Source organism: Mastigoproctus giganteus, chromosome 12, assembly GCF_048544385.1.
Source record: "Mastigoproctus giganteus isolate SK-2022 chromosome 12, ASM4854438v1, whole genome shotgun sequence".
NCBI classification, from domain to species: domain Eukaryota; kingdom Metazoa; phylum Arthropoda; class Arachnida; order Uropygi; family Thelyphonidae; genus Mastigoproctus; species Mastigoproctus giganteus.
The window spans coordinates 139,219,122-139,247,087 of NC_143586.1; the positions used below are offsets into that span (position 1 = coordinate 139,219,122).

The 27,966-nt window shown below is 40.0% G+C and overlaps 1 protein-coding gene across 1 annotated transcript in view; it reads right to left on the reverse strand.

The window, feature by feature from the left end:
- Positions 1-27,966, reverse strand: part of LOC150077456 (dynein axonemal intermediate chain 7-like) — a 325,962-nt gene that overhangs the window by 250,812 nt on the left and 47,184 nt on the right. The window contains exon 5 of the mRNA XM_090385907.1: positions 24,625-24,762. Coding sequence (XP_090242033.1) covers positions 24,625-24,762 — 138 coding nt within the window. The remainder of the gene's footprint in view (positions 1-24,624; positions 24,763-27,966) is intronic.

Below are 27,966 nucleotides of genomic sequence, written 5' to 3' on the forward strand. Positions count from 1 at the left end.
GGGACTGACAGGCAGCGATTATTATTGGGAATTGCTGATTTGGCTGCGGCGTCAGCCAAATCATTTCCCCTAATCCCAATGTGGCTGGGAATCCAGCAGAAGCGGATATCGTATTCACGTTCACAGAGGAAGTGAATCTTCTGCTGAATACTAGACAGAACTGGATGAGGATTATACCTCACAGATATCAAAGCTTGTAACACGCTGAGAGAATCGGAATATAAAATGAACCGTTGGTATTGGCATTCACTAATGTGATCCAAGGCTAACTCTATAGCATGCAGCTCTGCAGTAAATATACTGCATTCAGAGGGAATCTGCTCCGATGTAGTGCTGTCTGTAAAGACAGCAGCAGATCCCACATATGATTCCGACTTCGAGCCATCTGTGTAAACTGGTGCGAAGTCAGAATGTTCAGCTCGGTGTGCTGAAAAAAGCTGCAGGTAGACCGACGGTGGAGTGTCCGACTTTCCCCAATTTCTAAGGGACAAGTCACATGTTGGAACATGAGCATGCCAGGGTGGAAAGGGTTGCTTTGGTGTTTGGGCAACCTTGTCTACCTTGATATTAAGTTCTTTGAGTAGCTCTTGGAGATGAATACCAAAAGGACGATTGGCAGTCTTACAGGTATTGTATAAATTTTCCCGCTGTGGCTCAAAAACAAATGGCCACGTAGGATGGTCTGGCAGGGATTTCAGTTTTAAAGCGTACTTTAAAGACAACTGCTTACGTCGAAGCAATAACGGTGGTTCATTTGCTTCGACGTATAAGCTCTGGACAGGAGATGTGCGATATGCTCCAGTAGCAATACGTAGGGCCTGATGATGGACGGGGTCCAGCCACCGCAGGACACTGTCTCTGGCTGAGGAATATACCTGGGACCCATAATCTAGTTTGGATCGCACAAGTGCATGGTAAAGCCGAAGAAGGGTACATCGGTCTGCTCCCCAAGATGTAGAGGAGAGCGAGCGGAGAATATTAAGCCCACGTGTGCACTTTGTGCGGAGTTGACGAATATGATCCAAAAAGGTTAATTTTTTATCGAATACGAGTCCCAAGAATTTTGTGTTCGCTGCTACTGGAATAGCATTTTGTCTGAGCCTTAATTCAGGTTCAGGATGAAGATTACGCTTGCGACAAAAGTGTACGCAAATGGTCTTCTCCGGCGAGAACCTGAAGCTATTAGCAAGTGCCCAGGAATTCAGACTATCAATGGCTTTCTGCAGTTGTCTTTCAATAACCCTCATGTTGCACGACTGGCAAAAAATGCTCAAGTCATCAACATAGAGGGCACTGTTTACAGTTGGAGGAAGTTGTTCTGTGATGGAATTTATTTTGATGGCAAAAAGCGTGACACTTAATACTGATCCTTGTGGACCGGTTCCTTCGGAAGCCGCACTGGATGCTGGAGAGAAGGTCATTTGATTCTAAATACCATATTAAACGAGAATTGACCATTCGCTCCAGGATTTTGCACAGACAGCTAGTCAGAGCAATAGGACGATAATTGGTGGTGACTTTTGGATCCTTTCCTGGCTTAGGAAAGGCAAGAACGATTGCCTTTCGCCAGGAGTCCGGAAACTGCCCTTCAGTAAAGATTCTGTTATACAGAAGGAGCAGACAATCCATAGATTTTGGTGAAAGATGTTTAATCATTTCATAATGGATGCCATCTGGTCCAACAGCACTTGCTTTGGAAAGAGTGAGGGCTCTTTTCAGTTCCTCTATAGTGAATGCCCCGTTGTAGGGATAGAGGCCCTTGGTCTTAAAATTAAGTGCTTGTTTTTCTACTTTATGTTTCAGGACCAGGAACTCTGGGGAATACGAAGATGTTGCAGAGATGTTAGAGAATGTTTCCCCAAGAGAATTAGCTATTGCAGTTGGATCTGCAATAGCGCATCCATTATAATCTAGGATTGAAGAAGGGTGGGATGTATATTTTCCCTTCATTTTCCGGATTTTATCCCAGACTACCTTAGAGTTGGTAGACTGGTTAATAGATGATGTAAAACGGATCCACGATTCCTTTTGACTCTGATGGCAGATATATCGTGCTTTGGCTCGTGCACGTTTAAAGGTTATAAGGTGGGTCGTGGTGGGATATCGGCGGAATATCCCCCACACTTTGTTTTGAGCCTTTTTTGCTGCTGTGCATTGTGAACTCCACCAAGGTTTAGGAAATGGTGGAAACCGGGCAGATGTTTTTGGAACAGCGTTCGCAGCTGCTTGGACAATATTTTCTGTGATGTACTTAACTGCATCATTGATAGACTCTTCACTGACTGTGCTAAGATCAAAATTTGCCTGATGTTGGAAGGCAGTCCAGTCAGCCTGATCAATCTTCCACCGTGGTAACCTAAAAGGAAGACATGGTCTCCCAATGTGTAGCAAGGTTATCACGGGGAAGTGATCGCTTCCATATGGATTCTCCTCCGCTTCTCAAGTGAGTGAAGGGAGTAGAGAAGGGGAACAGATAGAGAGATCAATGGCAGAAAAAGTACGGGTAGGCAGGTGGAAGAAGGTGTTTGTTCCAGTATTTAGAAGGGAATTATTTTATGTCTCCTGCAAGCAAAAGCAAACTGGCTCGTGTTTTTGCAGGAGGGCCTTGATGTCATCAATATTTCGCCGGAATCCACGACAATTCCATTGTAGGAATTTAGCCATTATTTTGGCTTGGTGGGTCCATCAGGCGACTTCCAAGGTGCTGAGGGCTTAATTTTATCAGTCTTGGATTTATCTTTTTTGGGGAAGAATGGACGCTGTCCCGTGTCCATTTCTTCCTCCGCAAAGAGTTCCAAGACTGAATCTTCGGGTACATCCTTCTGCTCGACATCCATCTTTTCTTGGGTACTAAGGGGGACTTCCCCTTTCTTATTCTTTTCTTTCATAATTACCTTAGTTACTTGTGGAGCATTAGGAGGTACCGATATAGGAGTGGCAGCTGATTGGTCCTTTTGTGCAGGTTTTTGAGAACTTAAGAGATACCGCGCGATGGGAGTGAAAGACTCCTTTGGAGGAATGGTATGTCCGTCTGAGTTCCGACGGAACATCTCCCTGCTACCTTCTGGGCGTAGGTAGGTTTGTTGATATTCAGGGGTTTGACCGATTTCCTTGCCTCCTGGTATGATATATTTAGCTCTGCCTTCAGCCGTTGAATTTCTTTTTCTTCTTTCCACCTCTGGCATGCTCGTGAGTAGGCCGGGTGTTCGCCTTCAAAGTTAATACAGGTGGGTTTTGCGGCTGAACATCCTGTTGTTTCGTGGTCCTTCGCACCGCATTGAGCACATGCAAGGACTCCACGGCAGGCCATTTGAGAATGTCCATACTTCTGGCATTTAAAACACCGTAACGGGTTCGGAACGTATGGACGCACTGAACAGTTGATGTATCCAGCTTTAATCTCGTCAGGAGGTTTAGGAGAGTTAAAAGTCAGGATAACGCTCCTGGTTTTAACAATTTTTCCATCCCTTCGTGCAGTAATTCTCTTGACGGCAGTCATTCCCTGTGGTTTTAATTCGGAGCAGATTTCCTCCTCGGTTACGTAGAGAAGGTCCCACTCCGAAATGACACCTCTTGATGAATTGAGTGTTCTGTGTGGTGTCACTGTTATAGGGATTCCTCCGATTGATGTTACTCAGAGTAGATGTTCAGACTGCCTGTCATTTTTTGTTTCAATCAAGAGGTCCCCAGAACGGAGCCTCTTAACTGACTTGGGTGAACCTGCTAACCCATCCAACCCTTTTTGTATAAAAAAGGGTGACATTTTTCCAATTGGTTTTTCACTGGTTGAGTGCATAATTAGGAACCTTGGAACAAGCCCTGATGATATTTCTGTTCGCTGCCTCTTTGTAGCAATAATGCTATCTGAATCTATATCAATGTTTTCAGATAGGGACCGGGTTGGGGCCCCTGAAGGAATATGTTTATCAGGATTCATGAAGTTTTTTAAATTGTTCAGTGCCCGGGCTCCCCACCCACCACGGAGCCCAAAGGGACACCCACTACCTGACATGCAATAAATGCGCTCGGGAGTGGGACGCCAGGGCTACCCAGACACTATACCCGCACCGCCGCCAGCATGAATCCTGTCCCTCGGACCATGAGGGTAGGGGCGTGGCATTGACACGGTTGACCCTCGCAGGCGAGCCTACTAGCCAATTGATCCTAGCCGGGCCTTCCAGGACCACCCGTCTTGTCGAAGCAGGGGCCAAAGTGGTCCCTGCTTCGACAAGACGTAACATAATGCAGGGCATCCAACCATTTTCTTTTTTTTTTTTTGGCTAGAGGCCAAAAAAAAAAAAAAAAAAAAAAAAAAAATCTTGTAAAAGATCTTGTATCCAGCAGCCTGCTTAAGTGACAACCCATGGGCCACATGGTGTATTGAAGCCGGGCCCCTCAACCACCAGGATTCCCCTTTCCGAATTTCCACGGGTCGCAGCGCACGGCAAACACGCCGGATTCCATTGATGTAAGCCTGGAACCTGGGCTGTGGGCGTTGGATCCCAGTGATGCTAGTCTGGAAGTCCAGCAGCATCACTGGGAGGTCCCCTCACCACGTACAGGTGCCCACGTCGAGGGGCAAATTGAAGCAGTGTGGTATTAGGTGGGCTCTACTCTTTGTGGACTAATGTTATCATTGGAGTCGCTCAGGGTTCAGTGTTGGACCTTTTATATTTTAAATATTTAATGATATTGAGGAAGACACATTAAGTTAATGATCAAGTTTGCAGATGATATGAAGGTTGGCAGGTGATCAATAACAAAAATCAGGGCATGATATATTACAATAAGAAAGACAAATTAGTCAGATGGGCTGAGAAGTGGCAACTAAAGTTTTACATTGAAAAATGCTACGTACTGCACATGGAAAACAGTAATCCCAGAATAACATAATGCAGGGCATCCAACCATTTTCTTTTTTTTTTTTTTTGGCTAGAGGCCAAAAAAAAAAAATCTTATAAAAGATCTTGTATCCAGCAGCCTGCTTAAGTGACAACCCATGAGCCACATGGGTTGTCACTTAAGAAGGCTGCTGGATACAAGATCATTCCTTACCACTAATTTATACAATGTTCAAAACAGAATTCACTTTTTACATTTAACGATTAAATACAAAAATCCACCAATTATTACATAGGACTAATAACTATTATTGCACTATTAACATTATTATATTTCTAAATTCTTAGAAAGACTTAAATATGAGAAGTTTGTTTGTTTTTAGAGTTTTATGGTGCATTACCATCTAAGGCTATAATGCGCCAAGTCAAAAGGATGTAGAATATAAAATTATTTGTATATTATTGTAAAAAATATATACGATATAAAACGTTCATATAGCATAAAAAGATAAAAATATTCTAGATAGAATTATTTAGATTAATAAGTTGTAAAAACTTAAAAATAGCTGACACGTTGTCATTGTCCGATAAAATCTGTCTGAGTGTATAAGGTTCAGACAGATGGCTAAAACATAAATGGCAGTCATTATAAAAAGATGGACATTCAATTAAAATATGACGGACTGTTAAAATGGTGTCACAGTTTCTACACATAGGACGATCGTCTGCCCTCAGCAGATAGCAATGTGTCAGGTGACAATGTCCTATGCGGAGTCGGGATAGAACAACTTCCTCTTTTCGGTTCCTGCGCAGACTAGACTGCCAATGTTCAATTACAGGCTTAATCTCATATAACTTGTTTGTAGTCTGTCCATGCCATGAGTGTTGCCACTGGGATACCAGTTTCTTTCGGATTACTGGCCTGTAGTCTGTATAGGGGACTAACAGGCAAGAGTTAAATAGGTTCGCTGATTTGGCTGCAGTGTCTGCCAAATCATTTCCTGAGATCCCAATGTGGCCTGGGATCCAGCAGAAACGAATATCAAATTTGAATTCTGCAAGGAAGTGCAGCTTCTGCTGTATCTGGGTCAGGACAGGATGAGGGTTGAACCTCATCGATGATAAAGCCTGCAATGAACTCAGAGAATCGGTATATATAGTATATTTTTTGTGGTGGGTGGTTTGTATACAATCTAAGGCTAACTCAACCGCATGCAGCTCTGCAGTGAACACACTGCATTCGTTGGAGATCTGCTCAGATACCGTGGTGTCTGGGAAAACAGCTGCAGATCCGACAGACATTTCTGACCTCGAGCCATCTGTGTAGATGGGCAGGAAGTCAGCATGTTCCGAGCGCTCAGCTAAAAAGAGCTGCAGGTAGACAGTGGATGGAGTATTGTCCTTTCTCCAATTATTAAGGGAGAAGTTGCAGTTTGGGACACGAGCATGTCAGGGTGGAAAAGGTTGCCCTGGTGATGGGGCAACATTGTCTAATGTGATGTTCAAATCATTGAGTAGCCTTTGGATACGAATACCGAATGGTTGATTGGCAGTCTGGCGAATGTTGTACAGATTTTCCCAACGTGGCTCAAAAATGGGTGTCCACGTCGGATGGTCTGGCAGGGATTTCAGTTTCAAAGCATACTGTAGAGACAACTGTTTCCTGCGAAGCGATAATGAGGGCTCATTCGCTTCGACATAGAGGCTATGGACAGGAGAGGTTCGAAATGCTCCAGTGGCAATACGGATCGCCTGATGGTGGATGGGATCCAGCCATCGGAGTACGCTGAGTCTAGAGGATGCGTATACCTGGCACCCGTAATCTATCTTAGATCGTACGAGTGCACGATAGAGGCGCATGAGGGTACATCGGTCAGCGCCCCAAGAATGTGAGGAGATTTCACGTAGGATATTCAAACCTCTCGTACACTTCGCACGTAGTTGACGGATGTGTTCTAGAAAGGTCAGCTTTTTATCGAATATAAGCCCCAAAAATCTAGTCTCAGGTACTACTGGTATAGCATTTTGTCCAAGCCTTAGTTCAGGTTCAGGGTGAAGATTGCGCTTTCTGCAAAAATGCATGCAAACAGTCTTTTGTGGAGAGAACCTGAACCCGTTGTTCATTGCCCATGAGTTCAAATGGTCAATGGCACGTTGCAGTTGCCTCTCAATTACCCTCATGTTGCAGGAATGACAAAATATGCTAAAATTGTCAACATAGAGGGCACAGTTTACAGTTGGAGGAAGTTGTTCTGTGATGGAATTCACTTTAATGGCAAAAAGCGTAACACTTAAAACGGATCCTTGAGGTACTCCCTCCTCTTGGCTAAAAGAGCGAGAGAGAGTAGATCCTACACGGACTTGGAAAGAATGGTGATATAAAAAGTTTTTAATAAAATTGGGGAGATTACCTCTAAGGCCGATGCTGTAGAGGTCTTTTAAAATTCCAAATCTCCAAGTTGTGCCATATGCTTTTTCCATATCGAAGAACACCGACACCAGGTGTTCTCGTTTTAAGAAGGCATCTCGAATGGAAGTTTCGAGCCTGATTAAATGGTCCAAAGTTGACCTATTCCTACAGAAGCCACACTGAAATCTGGAGAGGAACCCATTAGCCTCCAAATACCAGATAAGGCGGGCATTAACCATTCTCTCCAGAATTTTGCACAGACAGCTAGTCAGAGCAATAGGACGGTAGTTCGTTGGGATTTTAGGATCCTTTCCTGGCTTAGGAAAGGCAAGCACGATTGCCTTATGCCAGGAATCCGGAAACTGCTCTTCTTGAAATATTCTGTTATATAGAAAAAGCAGTTGGTCCGTGGATTTTGCAGACAGATGTTTGACCATATCATAATGGATAAGATCTGGTCCGGCAGCACTTGCCTTGGTAAGAGTTAGAGCTGTTTCTAACTCTTCCGTGGTAAAGGGCTCATTATAGGGATAAGACTTTTTTGATTTAAAGTTAATTGGCTGCTTTTCACATTTATCTTTCCAGACCAGAAATTCTGGGGAGTAAGCAGATGTTGACGAGATGGCAGAGAAGGTCTCCCCAAGTACACTGGCTATTGCAGTTGGGTCTGCAATAACGTATCCATTATACTCCAGGACCGATGAAGGGTGTGATGTATATTTACCCTTCATTTTCCGGATTTTGTCCCAGATAGCTTTACTGCTAGTTGACTGGGTAATGGTGGATGTAAAGCGGACCCACGATTCCTTTTGGCTCTGACGACGAATATATCGCGCTTTCGCGCGTGCACGTTTGAAGGCTAAGAGATTGGCTGTGGTAGGATATCGTCGGAATATCCCCCAAGCTTTATTTTGTGCCTTCTTTGCTGCTGTGCATTCAGTATTCCACCAAGGTTTTGGAAATGGCGGAAACTGGATAGATGTTTTCGGAATTGTAGCTGCAGCTGCATGGACAATTCTTTCTGTGATGTATGCCACTGCATCATTGATAGGCTCCCGACTGACTGTACTGATGTTAAAGTCTACCAGGTGTTGAAAGGTGTTCCAGTCAGCCTGATCAATCTTCCATCGCGGTAACCTAAAAGGTGAGCATGGCATCCCTTTAAGTAGGCTGGTTATCACGGGGAAGTGATCACTTCCATAAAGATTCTCCTCTACCTCCCAGTTGATTGAAGGAAGGAGAGAGGGGGAGCATATAGAGAGGTCGATAGCAGAGAACGTACGGGTAGGCATGTGGAAAAAGGTGTTAGTTCCCACATTTAGGAGGGACAGGTCATTGTCATTGAGCATATGCTCTATGACACGTCCCCTTCCATTAACATTTGCACTACCCCACAGGTTGTTATGTCCATTAAAATCGCCCAGGAGTAAGACAGGAGTAGGCAGCTGCACAATGAGATCATCAAGGTCTTTCTGGGAGATATCAGCCCCAGGTGGTAAATAAACTGAGCAGACTGTTATTAAAAAACCTACCGTAAGGCGAACCGCTACCGCTTCGATGTTGGTGGTGAGCGCAATAGTTTGATATGGGGTATGGTTGCCCAGAATTATAGCAACACCCCCATGAGCAGGTCCATCCTCAGTTCTGTCCTTTCGAATGATAGTGGTGTTACGAAGCGAAGGGTTTTCATTTGCCTTCAGGTATGTCTCTTGTAAGCAAAAGCAGACTGGCTCATGCTTTTGCAGAAGGGCCTTGATGTCATCATTGTTTCGCCAGAATCCGCGACAGTTCCACTGTAGGAAATTAGCCATTATTTTGGCTTGGTGGGTCCATCAGGCGTCTTCCGAGGTGCTGAGGGCTTACCTTTTTCAGTCTTGGCTTTATCCTTCCTGGGGAAGTATGGACGCTGACCAGTGTCCATTTCCTCCCTAGCAAAGAGCTCCAAAACTGAATCTTCGGGTACCTCCTTCTGCTCAACATCCATGTTTTCTTGGGTACTAGGGAGAACTTCACCTTTCTTATTCTTTTCTTTCACAATTGCTTTTGTTACTTGTGGAGCATTAGGAGGTACCGATATAGGAGTTGCAGCTGATTGGTCTTTCTGTGCAGGTTTTTGGCAGCTTAAAAGATATCGTGCGATGGGAGTAAATGATTCTTTTGGAGGGATGGACATGTCCGTCTGAGTTCCAATGGAACATCTCCCTGCTACCTTCTGGGCGTAGGTAGGTTTGTTGATGTTGGGAGGTTTAACCGCTTTCCTTGCCTCCTGGTATGATATGTTTAGCTCTGCCTTCAGCCGTTGAATTTCTTTTTCTTCTTTCCACCTCTGGCATGCTCGTGAGTAGGCTGGATGTTCTCCCTCACAATTAATGCAGGTGGGTTTTGCGGCTGAACATGTTGTTGTTTCATGGTCCTTTGCACCACATCGAGCGAATGCAAGGACTCCACGGCAGGCCATTTGAGAATGTCCATATTTCTGGCATTTAAAACACCGTAAAGGATTTGGAACATATGGACGTACTGGACAGTTGATGTAGCCAGCTTTAATCTCATCAGGAGGTTTGGGCGAGTTAAAAGTCAGGATAATGCTCCTGGTTTTAACAAGTTTCCCATCCCTACGCGCACTAATTCTCTTCACGGCAATAACTCCCTGTGGTTTCAATTCTAAGCAGATTTCCTCCTCGGTTACGTCGAGAAGGTCCCATTCCGAAATGACACCTCTCGATGAATTGAGCGTTCTATGTGGTGTCACTGTTATGGGTACTCCTCCGATCGATGTTGCACGGAGTAGTTGCTCAGACTGCCTGTCAGTTTTGGTTTCAATTAAGAGGTCTCCAGAACGGAGCCTCTTGACTGATTTGGGTGACCCTGCTAACCCATCTAACCCTTTCTGCATGAAGAAGGGCGACATTTTGCCAATCGGTTTTTCAGTGGTGGAATGGATAATTAAAAATTTTGGAACAGGCCCTGATGATATTTCTGTTCGCTGCCTCTTTGTAGCAATAATGCTATCTGAATCTATATCAATGTTTTCAGATAGGGACCGAGTTGGGGCCCCTGAAGGAATATGTTTATCAGGATTCATGAAGTTTTTTAAATTGTTCAGTGCCCGGGCTCCCCACCCACCACGGAGCCCAAAGGGACGCCCACTACCCGGCATGCAATAAATGCGCTCGGGAGTGGGACGCCAGGTCTACCCAGACACTATACCCGCACCGCTGCCAGCCTGAATCCTGTCCCTCGGACCATGAGTGTAGGGGCGTGGCATTGACACGGTTGACCCTCGCAGGCGAGCCTACTAGCCGATTGATCCTAGCCGGGCCTTCCAGGACCACCCGTCTTGTCGAAGCAGGGGCCAAAGTGGTGTATTGAAGCCGGGCCCCTCAACCACCAGGATCCCCCCTTTCCGAATTTCCACGGGTCGCAGCGCATGGCAAACACGCCGGATTCCATTGATGTAAGCCTGGAACCTGGGCTGTGGCCGTTGGATCCCAGTGATGCTAGTCTGGAAGTCCAGCAGCATCACTGGGAGGTCCCCTCACCACGTACAGGTGCCCACGTCGAGGGGTAAATATGAGAAAGCAATATAGAAAAAATTGAATATTATTAAAAACAGATATTTTCAAAAGTCACTGTAAAACTATATTTTGTTACAGGCTAAACTCAGAAAGCATAACAACTGAAGGCTACCTAAATGGCTGCAGGACACACAATGTGAAGGAATAGGCTGCACACAGCCCATAAGTTGAATACCACTGATATAACAAAAATGACATGGGGTGGGGAGATAACTATACAGTCCAGCATGAAGTTTACTGAGCAATCTAAAGAGGCCATTGTGACAACTCGCTAGGATTCTGTCAACAATATAGAAGAGTTTTGCCAACAGGAAAGGAGACGATTGTCCCAATATATAAGGCAATGGTCAGGCTGTGTGTAGAGTGCTGCATACAGGTCTAGAATTCTCACTTTAGGAAGGATAATTAATCTGTTGGAATGGCTGGAGAGAAGAGCAACAAGGCCCATCAAGATCAGAAAAAGGATATTCTTACCATGAAGGACTTGAACTTTGCAAATTGTAGAATCTGGAAACTAGGAACCTTAAATGGATTGAGTAAATTAAACGTGGGTTGGATCCTAACTCATGCTTGGAAAACACACCATAATGGGGCATAAATTTAAAAATATCATGGTGGTAGAGGTGTAAAAATTTGCTTTCAGCCAAAGAGTGACAGCGTTGGAATAAACTTACATCTGGTTTCATAGAGGTGGGTAGTTTGAATAAATTTAAGGAAGAATTAAACAAATTATTAGAGGGAACAGACAAATGGGATGGGTAGTGTTTTTTTTTTTTTTTTTCTTTTTGTTGTTTTTTTTTGGGCTGATGCTGTATAAACTTGCTGCCTCGCATCACTTGCTACTACCAACACTAATACTAATATTATTAAGAAGGTGAATTTTTTATTCATTAAAAATTTGATGTTATTAGTATAATTTTTTTTAACTATTTGGCTTCTGACGACATGTAGCTTCAATTAGTGACCTTGTGTCAAGTACTGACACAATATCATTTATATTGGGAACAAAGGGGTGCTCTTAGGAAGAAAGGCTTAAATTCTGCAAATTGTAGCTTCTGGAGACTAAACTGAGGAAAGACAGTTGTAGAATAGATGTGTGGAAGTTTGTCTTTAACAAGTGGGTAGTTGATTGCTGGAACAAACTTCCATCTGTTGTTGTGAAAGTTGATAGCTTAAATAAATTCAAGGCAGAACTAGACAAACATTTGGAATGAAAGGATTAGTGAAATGGAAAGGGGGATTTTTTTTTTTTTTTTTTTGGCTGATGCTGTATAAGCTTTCTTTCTTGCATCATGTGCCTCTACGAATGCTAATATACATTTATACACTCACTGGTGAACAGGGTCACTAATTAAGGCTAACAGTTATCTGATGATAGACATAGCAGCTGCCATCTTTCAACTTTCAAAAAGCTGGAGATTAGGCATTTGTAAGCAGCAGGAAAACAGAAGAAACTCCGCCAAGCACTAAAAATTAAATTTCACTGATCAAAATACATGTTTTATATTAAAATACAGCCATAGGATTGTTCACCAGTACATATGTCTTTAAACATTAGCTTACCTAACATTGTTCTGAATGTGGATTTCTGTTTGGATATCCTGTTAGAATAAACTGATTTTAAATACATCAAAAAAGATACTGTCGCAAACTTTACCCTTTTCAGAAATTCAGAGTCAAAGTTTTGTTCATAACAATGGCCATACAGCTTAGACTTGGCAGTCTGGAGGGTTTCCAACACTTTAACAAAAAGAGATGATCTTAAATTAATTTTTTTAATTTTCTTTCACCTTGTGAATAATCTCTCACACTTAGCATTGCTATGGAGAATTGTTAAAATTCCAAGCATGTCTTAGGATAATCTGTTATATTTCAAATTTCTTTGTGCACTTGTTAGGTCCCGAACCAAGCGATACAAGAAATCGTACTTCTTTCATAACGGCATCTGGTAGATTCTCACAATGAAATTGACAGAAATGATGCTGCAAAACATCTATTGCTTTAGCATTAGCATAGGCACATGATACAAGAAAGCAAGCTTATATAGCATCAGCCAAAAAAAAAAAAAAAAAAAACCCTCCTTATTTCACCCATCCACTCGCTCCAAATGTTTATCGAGTTCTGCCTTGAATCTATTTAAGCTATCAACTTCTACGACAGATGGAAGTTTGTTCCACCAATCAACCACCCGCTGGCTAAAGGCAAACTTCCGCACATCTATCCTACAAACATCTTTCCTCAATTTGAATTTATGCCCTCTCAGGCTCTTATTCTGAGCAAGACGAAGAATCCCATCACCATTGAGCATGCTCAAACCATTCAAGGCTTTATACACTTCAATCAGATCACCTCGCAGGTGCCTAGTCTCCAGACACTATAATTTGGAAAACTTAAGCCTTTCTTCGAAACAGCAACCCTTTGTTCCATTCACTAATCTTGTTGCCCTTCTCTGCACTCGTTCCAACAGCTCTACATGCTTCTTAAAATGAGGCCACAAGACCTGCATACAGTCCACTAATACAAGGAGATAATCACCTCCTTATACCTGCTAGAAAAATTCCTGTATATCGTTGACACGAAACCATGAGCTACTCTTGCAGACCGTCTGCACTGCTCAGAAAACTTCATATCTGCCTGCACAATTACCCCCAGATCCTTTTCATTCTCTACCACTGTCAGTGTGGTACCAGAGTTGATACGTTACTCTGGGATTACTGCTTCCCATATGTAGTAGTTTACATTTGTCAATGCTAAACTTCATTTGCCACCTCTCAGCCCATCTGCTTTCTAGATCCTGTTGCACCAGTGTACTGTCATTAATGTCATTAACAACCCTGCCGATCTTCATATCATCTGCAAACTTGGACGTTAAGCCTGATATACCATCATCAATATCATTCATAAATACAGAAAACAACAATGGACCCAACGCTGAACCCTGAGGGACTCCACTAATAACATTAGTCCACGATGAGTAGTGTCTATTGATTACCACTCTCTGTCTTCTCCCACTCAACCTCCCTTTATCCATAGAAGCAATTTGCCTCCAATACCACACTGCTCCAATTTGTGCAGCAGTCTTCCATGTGCAACAGTATCAAAGGCTTTTCTAAGATCCAAATATATGATATCAAAATTATTCTTTGCATCCAGTTCCTTTGTGACTACATCATAGTATCCAATCAAATTAGTCAGACAAGACTTCCCCTTAACAAACCCATGCTGTGTCCGAGCAATAACTGAAGTCTTGTCTAAATGATCCTGCAATGCTTCTTTAACCAGTGCCTCCATTAATTTCCCTGGAACAGAAGTTAAACTAACATGTCTGTAATTACCTGTGTCGCCCTTTGATCCTCCTTTGTGGATTGGGGTCACATCTGCACATCCATGGGTACCTCCTGAGTCCAGGGAAGCTCTCATAATTATGGCTAAGGGTTTGCTTACTTCCTTTGCTGCCTCCTTTAATATAACTGGATAGAATACATCCAACCCAGGTGCCTTTCTTGTGTTTATCTTCAACAATTTCTCCTCCACTTTACTCTCAGTTATTATAAGCTTACCTAGCTTACTGCCAGAGCTGAATACACCTCTGGAATTCCCCTCCCTGAATAACTCCTCATGTGTGAATGTCGATGCAAAATATTCATTTAGTTTGTCAGCTACCTGAGCAGGATCATCAACAGTTGAACCATCTATATCAAGTGGACCAATCTGATTCATCCCCTTCTTTCTAGAGTTTACATAAGTAAAGAACTCTTTGCTGTTTTTCTTTGCATCCTTTGCCAAAGATTTCTCGTAATCTGCCTTTGCCTGTCTAATGTCCTTTGTAACTTGGTTACAGACCAGCTTATATCTATCATAGGCTTCTGTGTCACATGTTAATTTACATATATCCCATGCATTTTTTTTCTCTCACATGTCTAATTAGTTCATCTGACATCCATTTAAGCCTAAATCTTGAACACTATTTCTTTGTTGGTATGAAAAGCCTAGTAGCTTCCAAGAATAATTCTTCTCATTTTGAATTTGCTGTTGGTAACATCATCAGTTGGTTCCATCATATAGAATTTAAATACTGTCTCAGACCACCATAGTCAATTTCTTTATCTTACTGGAAATTAGTTCATAAAAAATTTTAAATTTGAAAATGAAGCACTGCCAATTGATGAAATTTGTGCTACCTCATCATTTTATATGAACAGTTTTTAATGAGAATTTGAAAACCATGTAGTCACATTAATTTCCAAAATGGAAGAGGAAGATTTGAAAAAGTGTCGATAAAATAAATGGTAGGCTGGACTACAGAACTGTTTGGATTTTAAAATGTTAACAAAAAATTTAAAAGAAAGAAGCAAACTGCTTTATTCAAACCAGAAGGGAGAATGTTGTTGTTGTTGTTGTTAGGTTTGTTGGTGCATCAGCAACTGTGGCTATAATGCACTGATTTCTGACTAGTATATCTTTGTTGTTGATGCTGATTCTGATAAAAATTTAAACAAGGTGATATTTATCAATCAATTTTAGGAAAGAAGGGAGAAACAGATTTTTTGCACAAGAATACCATGCCTGGAATTATCAGCTTGCTTTGTGGTTTTAGGATTACTTTTACCAGAAGTCTGCAATTCAGCAGTTCTTTTTCTTGAGTTCATCAATTTGTCTTCTTCCTAAACGTCTGGATTGCAAACCAGTGACACTCACTAGTGATTATTTGTTTTACTTTTCAATTTGGTAACTCTGAGAAGTGTACATATTGCTGTTCTCACCACTTCTGACTTCTTCTTTGAAGAGATCAAAGGTTGCCACTGTTCTGCCAGTTTAGGTATGCATTTAACCAAGACAACCAATGTGTACACACACATGCTTCAAAATATTTTTTTACTTCAGTGGCATGAATCAGTTGAAATTGCTTTTCATAGGAAGACATGCAGATAACTTTTCAGCAAACAAATTAATAAGATGACAAGGATAGCATATTACCAACAAGTGCTCAATCTCCTCTTTTACTACCTATGCTACTCCACTTGATAATGCACCTACCATAATATGTTCAAATTAAAAATACTACAAAACATTAACTGGACACTTACCATTAAAAGACTTGGGTAATCTTGAAATTTTATTTAAAATTAAAATCCATTCTTCGGTTTTTATTTGTTGAAAATAGATTAATAACTTTTTCATTCAAGTTTGGTGCACTGTTGACCAAATCAGCGCTGTTCCCTCCGTAGTTCCTTTAACTTGTTTTGTCACCTCTGAAAAATGCATATTGGCAACCTGCCAACTAGGCATTGATTCAACCACTGAATGCAAAATGTGGAAGAACTGTCTAGTGCACAGTTCCATCTATGGTTAAACTTCAAAGTTGAAAATGATTCGTGATTTTATTCTTTTATTATTGAAATGATTATTGGAAATAGTGGTTTTCCCATGAACCAAAGGCCTCAGGCTATCCAGGCCCTCAGGTTGGGCCTGGATACCATAATGTTCAACACTTGTATTAAATAAAACAATTATTTATTTATTTTTATTTTTTATTATTATTGGAAATAGTGGATGAGTATACTATATGCGAGACCTATTAATAAAAATATTCATTGAGTTGCATTATTCTTCCCAAAACTTCATATTACTCCATTGACTGTATATTTAGATTTAAAAAGCTAGGGGTGCTGCAGTTCTGCAGTGCCTACCAACGAGTATGGTATTATCCAAATTTAATTAAACCTGATGATAAAATAATTACAGAAATTGGAAGATTTTCTAAAAGATTTTTAAAATGGTGAAATTAATTAGGAAGAGGTTACAGATAAGACTAGATTAACAGCAAAAAGAAAATATTCCAAGTTTCAGACCAATAACAAAGTTTTAAATTGCATCTTACAACAAGAAGAAAAGCAAAATGAAAGTGATCAAGAAAGAATCATTCAGAAAAATTGGGTGAATCATCAAGATGTTGTTTTATGATTCAACACATATATTTTTAATGGGTTATAGAAAATGACAACCCAGCTCACCTGACTATGTTTTAGCATTAGCATTAGTAGAGGCATATGATGCAAGAAAGCAAGCTTATTCAGCATCAGCCAAAAAAAAAAAAAAAAAACACACCACTCCCATTTCACCCCTCTGTTCGCTCGAAATACCTGTCCAGTTGAGCCTTAAACTTATTTAGGCTATCAACCTCCACCACAAGGGATGGAAGTCGGTTCCACCAACCAACCACCCGCTGGCCAAAGGCAAATTTCCGCACATCTATCCGACATCCCTCCTTCCTCAATTTGAATTTATGCCCTCTGAGCTGATTATTCTGAGCAAGATGAAGAATCCCATTGGCATTGAGCATGCTCAAACCATTCAAAGCCTTATATACCTCTATCAGATCACCTCGCCGGTGCCTAGTCTCCAGACTCTGTAATTTGCAAACCTTTATCCTTTCTTCGTAAGAGCAACCCTTTGTTCCATTCTTGTTGCCCTTCTCTGTACCCGTTCCAGCAGCTCTACATCCTTCTTGAAATGAGGCCTCCAGACCTGTATACAGTACTCAAGATGTGGCCTAACCATTGCCTTATACAAGGGAATAATCACCTCCTTATCCCTGCTAGAAAAATTCCTGTATATCATTGACAAGACACCATGAGCTACTCTTGCAGCTCGTCTGCACTGCTCAGAGAACTTCATATCTGCCTGCACAATTACCCCCAGGTCCTTTTCATTCTCCACCACTGTCCGTGTAGTACTGCAGAGTTGATACGTTGCTCTGGGGTTACTGTTTCCCATATGTAGTACTTTACATTTGTCAATTTTAAACTTCATTTGCCACCTCTCAGCCCATCTGTTCAACCTTTCCAGATCCTGTTGCAGCAGCATAGCATCAGTGGTGTCCTTAACGACCCTGCCAACCTTTGTATCATCTGCAAACTTGGACATTAAACTTGATATCCCATCATCAATATCATTCATAAACACCGAAAACAACAACGGACCCAACACTGAACCCTGAGGAACTCCACTAATAACATTAGTCCACGTTGAGCAGTGTCCATTGATTACCACTCTCTGTCTTCTGCCACTCAACCATCCCCTTATCCATAGCAGCAATTTGCCTCCAATGCCACACTGCTCTAATTTGTGCAGCAGTCTTCCATGTGCAACAGTATCAAAAGCCTTTCTAAGATCCAAATATATAATATCAAAGTTATTCCCTGCATCCAGTTCTTTTGTGACTACATCGTAGTATCCAATCAAATTGGTCAGGCAAGATCTGCCCTTGACAAAACTATGCTGCGTCTCAGCTATAACTGAATTCTTGTCTAGATGATCCTGCAGTGCTTCTTTAACCAGTGCCTCCATTAATTTACCTGGAACAGAAGTTAAACTAACAGGTCTATAATTACTTGTGTCAGCCTTTGATCCTCCTTTGTGAATTGGGGTTACATTTGCACATCTCCAGTCTATGGGTACCTCCCCTGAGTCCAAAGAAGCTCTCATAATTATGGCTAGGGGTTTGCTTATTTCCTTTGCTGCCTCCTTTAATATAACTGGATAGATCCCATCCACCCCAGGTGCCTTTTTTATGTTTATCCTCAACAATCTCTCCTCCACTTTCCTCTCAGTTATTACAAAATCATCCAGCTCACAGCCAATGTTTACTTTACCTACATCATTCTCCTTCCTGAATAACTCCTCATGCGTGAATGTAGATGCAAAATACTCGTTTAGATTGTTAGCCACCTGAGCAGGATCCTCAACTGTTGAACCATCAATATCCAGTGGATCAATCTGATTCATCCCTTTCCTTCTTGAGTTTAAATAGGTAAAGAACTCTTTTCTTTTTTTCGTTGCATCCTTTGCCAAGGTTTTTTCGTAGTCTGCCTTTGCCTGCCTAATCTCCTTTGTGACTTGGTTACAGACCAACTTATATCTATCATAGGCTTCCATGTCACCCATTAATTTGTATGTATCCCATGCATTTTTCTTCTCTGCCACATGTCTCATTAGTTCATCTGACAACCATTTAGGCCTAAACCTTGAACAATATTTCTTAGTTGGTATGTAAAGCCTGGTAGCCTCCAAGATTAGTTCCTTGAATGCTTCCCATTTTGAGTTTGCTGTTGGTAACATCATCAGTTGGTCCCACTGTATAGAATTTAAATACTGTCTCAGACCATCATAATCGCCTTTACGAAAACAAAAACCCTTCCCTTTACCTCTGATGGTAGTTACCTCCTTGAGTAAATCCCACTTCAACACACTGTGATCACTGCCACCTAGTGGTTCATTTATCTGCAGATTCTTAATGCATGAAGAATCACTACTGATAATCAGATCAAGAGTATTGCTCCCTCTTGTTGCCTCACAAACATGCTGATGTAGAAAACAATCATCCAATAAATCCACAAAATCCTTGCTAGTGTGCGAGTGACCAACCCACAAATTCCAGTCAATATCTGGGAAATTAAAATCCCCCATTATAAGACTCTCTGATTTACTGGCCCACTCTATTTCCCTGTACAGTTCCTTATTATACTCATCAGCGTCATTAGGCCTATAGCACACTCCTACTCTCAATTTTGATTTCCCTATGCTTATGTCACACCAAACTGGCTCGACAATGCCCTGTCCATCGATGTCGACTGGCTTCACTTCCTTGGACATTATGTGTTTCTTAACTATTAGCATAACCCCTCCTCCCCTCCTGTCCTGTCTATCCTTCCTATACACATTGTATTCCCCAAATTCCAGTTCCGCATTCCTTATATCTGTGTGACACCACGTCTCTGATATCCCAACAATATCTGCCTTTGATGTTTTGAGCAATACCTCAAATTCATCAAATTTATTTACCAAACTCCTAGCATTGGTGTACACGCAGGTATACATGCACCTGTTTCTATTCTTGGCTAACCTAACACAACCCATGTGTTTACTTGTACCGCAATGACTCCCAGCAGTCTCTGAAATATCCTGCATCTTGTTTTTCAGGCTTCTGCTCATTTCAATAGAAGCAGTGCAAGAATCACTTCCACCTCTGCCAGTGGCTACTGTTAATCTATCAGTCCTTGTATCCACCCCAACTAGCAGTTTTCCGACCCACCTAACTCTGCCTCGACAGCATCAGCAAAAATTCTTGCACCCTTTCTATTTAAGTGTATCCCATCCCTGTAGAAGCAATCTCTCCTGTTAACAAGTACAGTCCAGGCTGAAAAAAATTCTACCCCTTGAGCCTTGCACAATCTTTCCAGGGCCGAATTGATTGACAAGGCTCTCATCATATACTCCCTCCTATCGTGTCTGGGCAGAATTGCAGACACTTTCAAATTCAACCCTAATTCTCGGCTTTTGTTCAACAGTGACCTGTACTTGTTAAGTAATTCTGCCGGTCTCCTACTCTTAATATTATTAGTGCCAACGTGTACAACTATATCACCTTTTGTGCCCTTAAAAGATGATATTCGCTCTACAACGTCATCAACCTTTGCCCCTGGCAGACATACCCTGGTCCTGTTCCACCTATCTTTTTTACAAAGCATGTTCCCCGTTTCCCCTGACAATAGAGTCACCAACAACTACTAGTTCCTGTGGGACCAGCGCATTCTGCCTAGGGGGCTGCCTCTGTGTTGCCTGATGACCAAGTGCAAGCTCTGGCGTTGATGTGGGCGGCTGAGAGCTTGATGGGCCCTCAATTTATTTCCTTCGAGGGCATCCACCACCCTGTCCTTCAAGCTCTCATAAAGGCCCATAACAACGCTGAGTTGTCGCCTGATTCCCTTGCACTCCTTACATCGTGCACACACAAAGTCATCCCCTTGGCAGTATCATGTCCCGTACCCGACTGCTCCGCAAACATCAAGCAAACAGTGCATTTTAAAAGACTGTGATTCAGAGGGCAACTGCCCCCCTCAGTTCTCCCCTGAAGCACAGCACTCCCATTAGCTTGAGCCTTTTGCTTTGCTGCTCTGGTCTGAGTCATGATTCCGATTTAATTTAATAAAATTTCAAAACAAAATTAAATCCTTAAGTTATATCTCAAAACAGTTATAACGCTATATTTATTTTTTCGGTATCTAGTGTTTTCTACGAGTTCCCTTTATATAACTTCCGTATCACGTGTACCACTACAGTTATGTATTAATTATTTGTTACGATTAAGTCGTTATATATATATATATATATATATATATATATAGTTAAAAGTACAATTTAATTGACAATAAAGTTTATCAGGATTAATAGATTTACTGATTAATTGACAATATTATATTATGCACTATACTACACTAAGCTTATGCTATCATGTAAAAATGGCGGGAATTCCAACTTTATGTCAACTCTGCAAACTTACTTTAGATCAGGGCTGTCCAGCACGACATCCTCCATAAGGCAACTGCCTTTTCTGGCAGCTACCTTTTCTGAAATATGTAAATGGAGAAATTCTAGCATGTAAGCATCAGAAATCAATCATTCTGAAATAATTGTAAATGTTTTCAGCATTTAAATTTCCCCTCTTCCCCTTGTCAGTACTACTAAAATAATGTTCTATTACTAAAAATAATAAAAATCAAACTACTTAAAAAATATGCCTATAATTTTAATACCTGCAAATTTATGAGCATCAATTGAATTTATTTTAATGAATTTGATTTCTCTAAAGTTTAACATTTCTGCATGGAAAATTGCAATAGTTTTCTATATGACTAATTAGAGATAATTATACAACAGAAAATAATGTAAGAGGTAATGAAGAAAGTATATATATATATATATTTGCTTATTTTTAGTAAATATTTAATGGTTTTTTTTTTTTGGTTTTTTTTTTTGTGGTACTCTCCAACTTCCTAAGTACATAAAAGTTCTCAGGGGAGCAAAAAAGGCTGGAAAGCACTGCTTTATAGAGACACTAAGCAATATAAAACAGACAAAATCTGTGATTCCCTTTGTTAAAATAAATATTATGCTGTTTTTACATTCTAAATAATAAAACTATCATGTGGTAAGTAATTACCACAGGTAATTACAGACCTGTTAGTTTAACTTCTGTTCCAGGGAAATTAATGGAGGCACTGATTAAAGAAGCATTGCAGGATCATCTATACAAGACTTCAGTTACAGCTCGGACACAGCATGGGTTTGTTAAGGGGAAGTCTTGTCTGACTAATTTGATTGGATACTATGATTTAGTCACAAAGGAACTGGATGCAAAGAATAACCTTGATATCATATACTTGGATCTTAGAAAAGCCTTTGATACTATTGCACATGGAAGACTGCTGCACAAATTGGAGCAGTGTGGCATTGGAGACAAATTGCTGCTATGGATAAAGGGATGGTTGAGTTGAGTGGGAGAAGCCAGAGAGTGGTAATCAATGGACACTGCTCTTCATGGACTAATGTTATTAGTGGAGTCCCTCAGGGTTCAGTGTTTGGTCCACTGTTGTTTTCTGTACAGTAAACCCCCGCTGTTCGCGGTATCTGTATTCACGGTTTCGCGTATTCGCGATCGCTGATTTAATATAAAATGAAACCTAAAAAAATGTGAATTTTAAAGCGCTGTGAATATTTTTCACCATAAAACAACATGGGCATGGTTAATCTTTCCCGGTCAAAACAGTGCTCAGTGGGTGGGGGGAGTGGGGTGACAAAATCGCGAGCGTGGATGTTTCTCGCTAATCCTTGTTCAGTATGTGTTATGCGCTTGTCATGGAAGGTTTCGTCGTTTGCTTTTAATTTATATGTTTATAAATTGAATAAATTTATCAATTTATAAATTGATATGCTTACAAAAGTGATAAATCTACCGTTTTGTGGTGTAAAACAGACTTTTTCGAGTGTGTTAACGGAAGAAAGTGACTTTATTGTGGACAAGTTCTTTCTAACCTGTACAAAAATATGGCTACGAATAACAAGAGAATTGAGAAAATATCAAAGAAAGTGATGACATTAGCGAATAAAATTGAGTTATTCGACAAAATTTCTAATGGTAAAAGTGTCTCCTCAGTGGCAAAACATTATAAAATCAATGAGCCAACGGTACGATCAATCAAAAAATCGGAAGAAAAAATCCCCCATAGTGTCCGTGAAAATGTGCTAATTGCTTCAAAAATTTGCTCTGTAACTCGCGATGTTAAATTAGAAAAATTGGAAAAGGCTTTGAATCTGTGGATAGAAGACCGAACTCAAAATAAAATTCCGTTAAGTTCACTCATCATTCGTGAAAAGGCAAAACTCCTTTATCAACACTTTAGCGAAACTGGTGATAGCACTGGCGGGATAATTTTTTTTGCTAGCAAAGGTGCTAGTTTGAAAGATTTGTTTGAAATTTCTAATAAATATTACATTTAATATTAAATTGTTTCTTATTTTTATTTCGATGCCATATGCTTGCATTTAACTATGTCTATGTACATAGTCATATTATGAAGGTAACGTATAATACATACATAGACAAAATTTTAGACTAGTTTTTCTTATATATTTCATACTTTGGAACGGAACCCCTTTATTACTATGGGAGCCATAACTCAGTATTCGCGTTTTCTGTATTCGCAACATTTCTCAGGAATGTAATCCCCCGAATAGCAGGGGTTTACTGTATTTATAAATATTGATGATGGTATATCAGGCTTAATGTCCAAGTTTGCAGACGATACGAAGGTTGGCAGGGTTGTTAATGACAGTACACTGCTGCAGGATCTAGAAAAGTTGAGCAGATGGGCTGAGAGGTGGTAAATGAAGTTTAACATTGACAAATGTAAAGTACTACATATGGGAAGCAGTAATCCCAGAGTAACGTATCAACTCTGTGGTACCACACTGACAGTGGTAGAGAATGAAAAGGACCTGGGGTAATTGTGCAGGCAGATATGAAGTTTTCTGAGCAGTGCAGACGGTCTGAAAGAGTAGCTCATGGTGTCTTGTCAATGAGAAACAGGAATTTTTCTAGCAGGGATAAGGAGGTGATTATCCCCTTGTATAAGGCAATTGTCAGGTCACACCCTGAGTACTGTATACAGGTCTGGAGGCCTCATTTTAAGAAGGATGTAGAGCTGTTGGAACGAGTACAGAGAAGGGCAACAAGATTAGTGAATGGAATAAATGGTTGCTCTTACAAAGAAAGGCTTAAGTTTTGCAAATTACAGTGTCTGTAGACTAGGCACCTGCGAGGTGATCTGATTGAGGTGTATAAAGCCTTGAATGGTTTGAGCATGCCCAATGCGGATGGGATTCTTCCTCTTGCTCAGAATAATCGCCTGAGAGGGCATAAATTCAAATTGAGGAAAGACGGTTGTAGGATAGATGTGAGGAAGTTTGCCTTTAGCCAGCAGGTGGCTGATTACTGGAACAAACTTCCATCTGTTGTTGTAGAAGTTGATAGCTTAAATAGATTCAACCCAGAACTAGACAAACATTTACAGCGAGTGGATGGGTGAAATACAAGGTTTTTTTGGGTTTTTTTGGCTGATGCTATATAAGCTTGCTTTCTTGCATTATATGCCTTTGCTAATGCTAATGCTAATGCTAAATTAAATTGAAAATTTATATACATGAAATATGATTCCATGTTGTAATTCCACTAATATGAATATCCTATTACATTAATTAGTATAGACCACTCAAATTGCACTGTGTAGGTCTATTGAATGTTTTCAAGCACATTTACAGATGATGATATTTAATTATAACTGTATAATAAACAGATCATTATTGCACATTTATGAGCTGGAAATTGATATGGAATTTTTTTCATTAAAAAAAAAATTCCTGCATTACAAAAAAAAAAAAAGTATAAGGTACTTACTGTTAAACAGTTATGCATCTCTTTCAAGATGTGATGAACATCATGATCCTCATTTTGCTTCCAGTGTGACAAATAGGCATTGGCTTGAGGCAAGATTAGGGGATCTACCTGACTAGACTGATTAAGATAACGCTGCCACTAAAACAAAATATATATATATGTACACACACACTGTACAGATATTCTTCGGATGAAGCTAATGACTTTATATATTCATTACAATGAAACTGAATCAAGCAGTGCTTGATTCAGTGTAAAGCAGTGCAAAGTCAACAGAATATTATTCTTGAATTAAGTGTACCACAAAAAACATTATGGAAAATTCTTCATAAAATGAGGCTCTACTGCATTATCATAAAAGGTGAGGTGTGTTCTTGACCAAAGGCTGGCTGGAGAAATTGACAGAGTAGAATGGTAGTTTAAAGATCCCTTCCCCCACAACCTGCCCAAACTACTTCAGATTTCTTGTGGAATTATGTTAAGAAACAAATTGGCATATTTTATTACTATCAAGTTGTACACGGTGCATGTACTGATTCCATTGAAGAAAACAGTGTAATTTGCAGAAGGAATCGGAATAATATGTAGGTGTTTCTAAGATGACTCACTAAATTCTTGAAAATTTCTCAGATAATAAAAAGATCTTCCTGAGTTTTTATTTTAAGGCAAATATAATATGGTGATCTAGAGGCAATCTAATGTTATTTTCACTGTAAAAAATCTACAAGGTTGTTAATCATTTATAAATATTACAACTGATAAAAAAGAGATTTTTATGTTTAATGCAACTTATCTTCTTAAATCCATTTAATTTCATGTATATAAAGGGCCCTTGGAGGTCAGAAGAACTAAACATACTATAAACTACAAGCATTGACACAATTGCAACTTAAGAAATTGTCCATCCAGTGCTGATATGGCTCGCATTGCATTCTATACAAAACTATTGAAAACAACCACCAGAATCCTGATAAAGCTTCAAACTATTCTGTTGCCAGTTAAATCCCCAAACTCTGGAAATGGCCAAAAGTGGGGTAGTACAGGAAATTTGATATGTTCAGAATGTGAACAAGATCGGGGAAGCAAAAACAATGTCAAAAGAACTATCTAAGAAACTGCATGAATTCTACATGTAATGCTAATTTTGGGTCAGCTATAGCTGAAAATGGATGGCAAGAAGAATATCATATGGACCCAGCACTACTATTAAACAAGCAATTAAACAAGTATTCATATTTGTGCACAAAACACCCTATTAACAGGGAGACAGAATTAGTGATCACCCTATATTTTGTGAATAACTTGTGCTGTGATTTACATAGACAGGTAGCAAACACAAAGAGAAAGAAGGAAAGAGTGAATAAATCATAATCTTACTCATATCTTACTCATTAGTTCACCATTCATCCATTTCTAGATGTAATGAAACTGCATGGCCATCCTATCCCACATGTTCTGCTTTTGTATTTAAAAGGCAGTAATCACCAACAGACTTGATTTATAAAAGCACATTATTGTCAAAACCTCATGAGGAGACATATATCCTGCAACCATCTTTCTTCAATTTGAATATATGTACCCACATTATGTAGTCTGAGCAAGAGGAAGGATTCCATCAGCATTGGGCTAACTCAATCCGTTTAGAGTCTTAAACACCTCAAGAGATCTCCTCGCAGGTACCTGGTCTCCGGATGCTGCAATTTGCAGAACTGAAGCCTTTCTTGATAAGAGCACCCCACTCCTCACCTCTTCAAACAGATTCACATCCTTCCTAGAATGTAGCTTCTAAATCTATATTCAGTACTACTCAAGATGTGGCCTAACCTTATAGAATTGAAAAATCATCTCCTTATTGATGCTGGCAAAATTACTGTATATCATTAAAAAAACCCATATGCTGTCCTAGCAGCCAGTCCACACTGCTCAGAGAACTTCATATCTGCACAATTACCCTCTAGTCTTTTTAATTCTCCACTACCCTAAGTATAGTACTACAATTGGCACATTAATCTGAGATTTCTGCTACCCATACAAAGTACCTTGATGTGTCAATATTAAACTTCAATTTCTCCACTTCTCAGACCATCTGCCTAATTAATCTAATCTTGTTGTAGCAGCATACATTGATTTCCATGATTAACCACCTAGCCAACCTTCATACCATCTTCAAACTTAGCCTGATATGCCTTCATCAATATCATTTAAAAACATAAAATAACAATGGACTCAGCACTAAACCCTGGGGGGGCTCTGCTAATAACATTACTATCAGATTCTAAATTTTATTTCATAGTATAAAATAATTGTTTGTTTGTTTGTTATTTGGTTTTTAGGAGCATTAGCAACTAAGGCCATATTGCTCAGGGGATATGTGGTGGTCATTCCCTGACCTTTCCGTTGGTGGTCACGGGCTCGAAATAAAATAATTGATGAAGCATCAAGAGATGAATGGGGGAAATGAGAAGGGGGTGTGTGTTTTTTTTTTTGGCTGATGCTATATAATCTTGCTTTCTTGCATCATGTGCCAATGCTAATGCTAATATTTTAAGCAGTAATTTACATAAGTAATACTTTGCATTACCTATACTCTGAAATTTTGTAAAGTTAACAATATTTTACATTATTTTGCAAAGTTAACCTTAAATATTTTGCAACTAATAATTACACTAGCCAGCACAATGTTTACCTCAAAGAATTTAAATGCTGTTTTTAACCAAATTTTATGTGTAGATTTCGAAAATCACCATGATAGTTTCACATCACAGTTATTAAATATAGAGGCAATTAGATTTTACCAAAACATGCCAATTTTGCATAATCTATCCAGTAATGTATCACATACTTACTGATTTATTTTAACATATATAAGCTAATTCTCTTAATTTCAGCAATCAATTCTGGCCTTGGTTTTCTTGTGATAAACATAATCAGACTTCTACCTATGGTTCTTGGGTTCAAGTTCTGATGCAATAATTTACAATTTGAAGACAGCACATTATGTGTTCTTGGTGAGGATTTTTGTAGGCTGTGCCAGGGTTTTTCAAGTATTAACTGATCATGACATGTTCTCAGGGTTGTAAATCTATCCTCCAACTATAGATGCCTCAAAATTAAGTTTAAAAGCAGTTTTGCTTCATAATGGAAATGAATTTCCATCAGTTCCTCTGTTTCATTCAGTTAGACTTAAAGAAAGTCATGAAAGCAAGTCTAAGATTCTATTTGCTATACAATGCTATACAATTTGCTATATAATTCTATGCTATACAATACCAGGATTATGGATGGAACATATGCAGTGATCTTAAGGTTATTGGTTTGCAGGGGAATTTCACAAAATATTGT